Raw genomic sequence first — 4,860 nt, 5'->3', positions numbered from 1 at the left:
TTTTATTTTACTGATTTTTTAAAGTTATGAACTTAAAATGTGTAAATCGACTCGACAATAAATAAATAAATGAATAAATGAATCAATAAATAAATAAATAAATAGCCACGTCACTCAGTCGTTATTTTCGTTTTTTTAAGAATACTTCTCTTTTTTTTACTATACTGCTTTGAAAATCTTCTTGATACAATAAAATGTTTTTTAAAAAAAAAAAAAAAAAAGTAATAAAACGCACATTGTCTACGTCATCCGCTCCCGCGTTCTGATTGGACGACGGCGGCGCTTTAATCCCGGAGCTCGTGAGGACGCTGACAGAGCAGCAGCAGAGCAGCGCGAGTCTGAGCTGTCCGGTTTCAGGAAGGAAAACGCTTTTTTTTCGAGCTGTATAACATCCAACCCCAGAGAACATCATCCCTAAAAATAACAATAACATTTTAAAAGTTATTGCCCTCCGTTTTTCAGACTGAAGTTAACGCGAAACATTTTTAATTTATTTTTTTAGATTTTATTTTTGATTATTTTCATGGCTGCGGGGTCATGCTCGCCCTGCCTCCGGACTCTGCTGCTCTGGGACTCTGCTCGGCGAGCTCGGTGTGGAAGGACGGTCTAGAGGAGATCAGGAAAGCCCAGAAACAGCTCTCAGCTCCGGGGGATCCAGACAGGCAGCGGCACCGCTTACCCATCCGGCTAATCAGCATGCTGACTGCCCGGGGGCACGTGGGGGGGCAGCACCCGGACTACCTGCACCCCCTGTCCTCCACTCCCACCAGCCCTATAGAGGTACGTGGGCTCCGTTTTCTTGGTCTTCAGAGTGGTTTGGTGTGAAACGCTCTGCTCTAGAGAAACTTACTGAGTCAGAACTGTTCACAGTGGTGGTGATAGGAACCAGACGTCCACCTCTAAAAGCTCCCTCACAGAAAGTTACTACATGAAATGGTTATGAATTCACTGCCTGATGACTGAGACGCTGTTTTATGATAGTTTTAAGATCAGGTTTTGGCCTAAAATATTTTTTAATACATTTATGGTGGAGGGATACATGTAGCTATTGTGTTCTAAGGCAGTATAGTCCCTAATGAAAAGCTATTATTTCAGATTTTCCACTATTTTCCATCATCAACATTGCATATAAACCCAGAAGACTCGTGTAGGTTCACTGGTGGTTCTGGATAGTGAATAAAATGTCTATATTTGTGTTGTAGTCATGGCGACCCCTGGTTCCTATCACCACCACTGTAAAGACATCTGAACCTTTTCACACCAAACCACTCTGAAATCACTCTGTTTACATCTCACACACTGAGTTATGGAAAAATTTCAGAGGGGAAAAAAAAACAAAAAAAAAAAAAAAAAGAGGAATTCCACTTTAAAGTGTGAGAAATAATAATAATAATAATAATAATAATAATAATAAAAAATGCGTGTTAACTTCATCTCATCTCGCAAGATCTCCTAGAACTCCAAAGCCACTTCAGGCTTGGTTCACCTTCGGGTGGCTTTTGTCAGGAAAAGTGAGACACAAATAGTTGATCTCACACGACTCGACTTCATTTAAGTGTGTTTCTGTGCTGAAATATGTTTCCTCAATGATGTCTGTGAGGATCCTTAAAAGGATATGTGAGCCCACTTACACACCTAAAAAAGATGGCTCTTCAAACGTTCTTCTGTTTAGACCCCTAAGTTCTATACAGAACCATTTCATGCTTAAATGGTTGTTCAGAATGATGGAGAATGTGTAGTATATTGTTCTATGTAGCATCAAAAAGCGTTCTTCTACTGTTACAATGTCAAGCTTGCAACAGTAGAAGAACCCTTTTTGGGTGCTATATAGAACCATTTCACCATTTAAGCTTGAAATGGTTCTATATAGAAGTCGTGGTTCCAAATGGAACCATTCCCTTTACTAAAGAACCCTTGAAGAACCATCTTTTGTTAAGAGTGTAGGTGTTTGAGGTTAATAGTGAAGTTAGTGAAAGTCTCTTAGTTCTATTTTATCCCTCAACTTGATGTGAAATGCACTAAAATCTTTTTAGCTAAACAAAATCTCCACTAGGAACTGAAAAGCAGGTGTCGGTGCCGTTCAGGGTGAATTCAGCTAACGGTGAAAGTGGGACACCTTCTGGCGGACATCAGAATAGTCCATAGAAACTCTTCACCTGCAGCCACAGATATTAGCTTGGTTTAAAGTGCCTGTATTTCTATGCTGAAATATACTGGATCTATTTTTTGACTAAGCAAAACCTCTTTACCCAATTGGGGCTTAAACCTGAGCTAAACCTCTCTTAGTGCAGTTCTTGTGGCTGAGGATTAAACCCGCTGTGGTGTTTCACCATTAACAATCCTGCTTTGTCCACGGTTGGGCCTCATCTCTGTCTGTGAAAAGTGTAGGCCGCATCTCCCAAACGTGACTAAAAAGCTCTCTTGTTTTCACAGCTGGACGCCAAAAAGAGCCCACTGGCCCTTCTGGCGCAGACGTGTTCTCAGATCGGGAAGCCGGACGCTCCGTCCTCGTCTAAGCTCCAGAACCAGTCCAAGGAGTCCAAATCTACACCGCTGAAGATCAGCGACATCGGAGCCGAAGACAAATCCAGTTTTAAGCCCTACTCAAAGTCACCAGAGAAGAAAGGTTCGCCTTCAAGCGGAGACAAATGCGGTTTTCGGGTGCCGAGCGCCCCCTGCAGGCCGTTCACTCCAGGGACAAGCAGCCCAAGCTCGTGTAACCCTTCATCTCCTCAGCTCACAGATTCTAAAGCAGGAGATAAGGAGGAGAAAAAGGAGGTGGAGGGTAATAAAACCTCTCCCAGCGAGGGGTCTGGGACAGTGAGCTCGAGCAGCAATTCAGAGGCGAACGGAGAGGCGAGCCAACAGCAGGAAACACCGAAACCTGCCACGTCTGATGCCACCGTCGTTTCTTCACCACCATCCACTCTTGGATCAGGGCTCGTGGCCCCGGTTTCACCCTACCGGCCGGGCCACACCGTCTTCCCTCTGGCCCCTGCTGGAGTATCATTCCCCGGGGGCTTGGCAGGGGCGTATGCCAGCTACCCTCAGCATTTCCTGTCCCATGGAGTGACCTTGGACCCAACCAAGCCTGGTAGTCAGCTGATGAGTGCACATCTGGCTGCCGCTAGCTCGCTAAGCAGTAAGACTGGGACGAGCCCACTGGCTGGAGCTTCTCCACCATCCATCATCTCAGCCGGTCTGTGCCGCGACCCGTATTGCCTTAGCTATCACTGCGCTAGTGGCTCACACGATTCCACTGCTGCTCTAAAATACCCTCTGCTTTATCCCTCTCATCCACTGCCTGGCATCCCTTCTTCCGCCGCCGTACCCGGTCACCCGCTATACCCGTATGGCTTTATGCTCCCCAACGACCCTCAGCCACATGTGTGCAACTGGGTTTCGGCAAACGGACCCTGCGACAAGCGCTTCTCCTCTTCGGAGGAGCTGCTGAGCCACCTGCGGACTCACACCGCTTTTGTCGGCATGGACAAGTCTTTGGCGGGATATCCAGGGTCGTCCTCGTTAGCCGCTGCTATGGCCTGTCATATGCACATACCCCCGACCGGGGGTCCTGCAGGGGCATTGGCACTCAGGACCCCACATCACGCGCTGGGACTTAGCCGCTATCATCCTTATTCCAAAAGCCCCCTTCCAGCACCAGGAGCCACGGGGTCTTATTACACCCCCTATGGACTGTACGGACAAAGACTGACCACTGCGACCGGTCTGAGCTACCAGTAAAACACTCAGATTTCTTTTCTATGCTGCGCTGTCCATCTCAGGACCGGATCTAATTTATTTACATTAGCTTGAAGTGAGAAAAACAACAACAAAAACGGCTTTTCAGACAGACTCCAAGTGCTTTATTTGAATTAAATGTGAAGCGATAAACAGGGACTCGTGTAGGTTTGGACCCAGACGCCTCGCGGCCTACAGTCTCTGTACAAATTCATCTTCAGAAATTCAAAAAAACGGAGCATCTGCGTCTGATGGAGAGAGATTTGTACTGTGGAACTCAGGGAAAATGTCTTTGGCCATTAAAATTCTCATGTGCTCTGTTTTACTCATGATAATATTAAAAGGGAGAGTTGATGACTACATTGTAGTGGAGTGTTTTATATATAATCTCTTTCTATATAATATTTATCCTAATTGAGATCCCATTTCATACTATAAAAGGATGTGAAATTACATGTAACAGACCAAATAATAACTCTGAGAAGTGTTTTGGTAACAGGAGCTCTAATCCAACATATACAGTTGTATGTAAAAGTTTTGACACTCCCGATCAAATTAAATTTAGTTGATTTTCTAAGCGAATATAAGCCAACACATCCTCTAGTCTTCAGAGAACTGAAGGAAATATATTGGAATGTATGAATGTATGTAGATGAAAATACATGCAGTAATATCAAGTTTTAATAGTTACATACACAGTCAAATGCTAAGTTTTGAATGTACCCGATATAACCATGTTTTCTTAATCACACAAGGTTAATACACCTAAATGTGGGATTTTTCTGCAAATTTTAGAGCACAATTTTTAATTTATCTGCTGCATGTAACATATTGGGAACAGAAAATATCTGAAATGTGCCTTTACTGTTGCACAGGCCCCCTTCTGATTATGTGAAATTCATTAAAATGTGCAGAAGTGAGTGTAGAGGGTGTGTTCACTTATTTTTACTTAGAAAACATGGAAAATGACCGGGATGTTTGGTCATAACTTTTGCATAATATTATATCGCTGTTGTCCATTTTTCAGTTTTTGACAATTTAAAAAATGCCTGTTACTCTTTACTTTGTAGGTAAATTTCATGATGAATGGACCAAAAGAAACGACCCAAAATGACTTGA

At 43.7% G+C, this 4,860-nt stretch overlaps 1 protein-coding gene across 1 annotated transcript; it reads left to right on the top strand.

The window, feature by feature from the left end:
- Positions 1-325: 325 nt before the first annotated feature.
- On the top strand, positions 326-4,328 carry LOC118808794 (zinc finger protein 503-like). The gene is made up of 2 exons (XM_036571671.1): positions 326-780; positions 2,434-4,328. Exons 1-2 carry the CDS (start codon positions 538-540, stop codon positions 3,742-3,744), a joined length of 1,554 nt encoding a protein of 517 aa, XP_036427564.1. The 5' UTR covers positions 326-537; the 3' UTR covers positions 3,745-4,328.
- Positions 4,329-4,860: the final 532 nt, after the last annotated feature.

The sequence above is a fragment of the Colossoma macropomum genome, unplaced genomic scaffold (genome assembly GCF_904425465.1).
Source record: "Colossoma macropomum unplaced genomic scaffold, Colossoma_macropomum, whole genome shotgun sequence".
In the NCBI taxonomy this organism is placed as follows: Eukaryota; Metazoa; Chordata; class Actinopteri; order Characiformes; family Serrasalmidae; genus Colossoma; species Colossoma macropomum.
This window is presented reverse-complemented; position numbering and strand designations above follow the sequence as displayed.

Bases quoted from the DNA above. Each gene is read 5' to 3' on its own strand.
- LOC118808794 (XM_036571671.1), top strand. From the start codon at position 538: ATGCTCGCCCTGCCTCCGGACTCTGCTGCTCTGGGACTCTGCTCGGCG. The intron at 781-2,433 runs GTACGTGGGCTC...TTGTTTTCACAG, and splicing joins CTCCCACCAGCCCTATAGAG to CTGGACGCCAAAAAGAGCCC.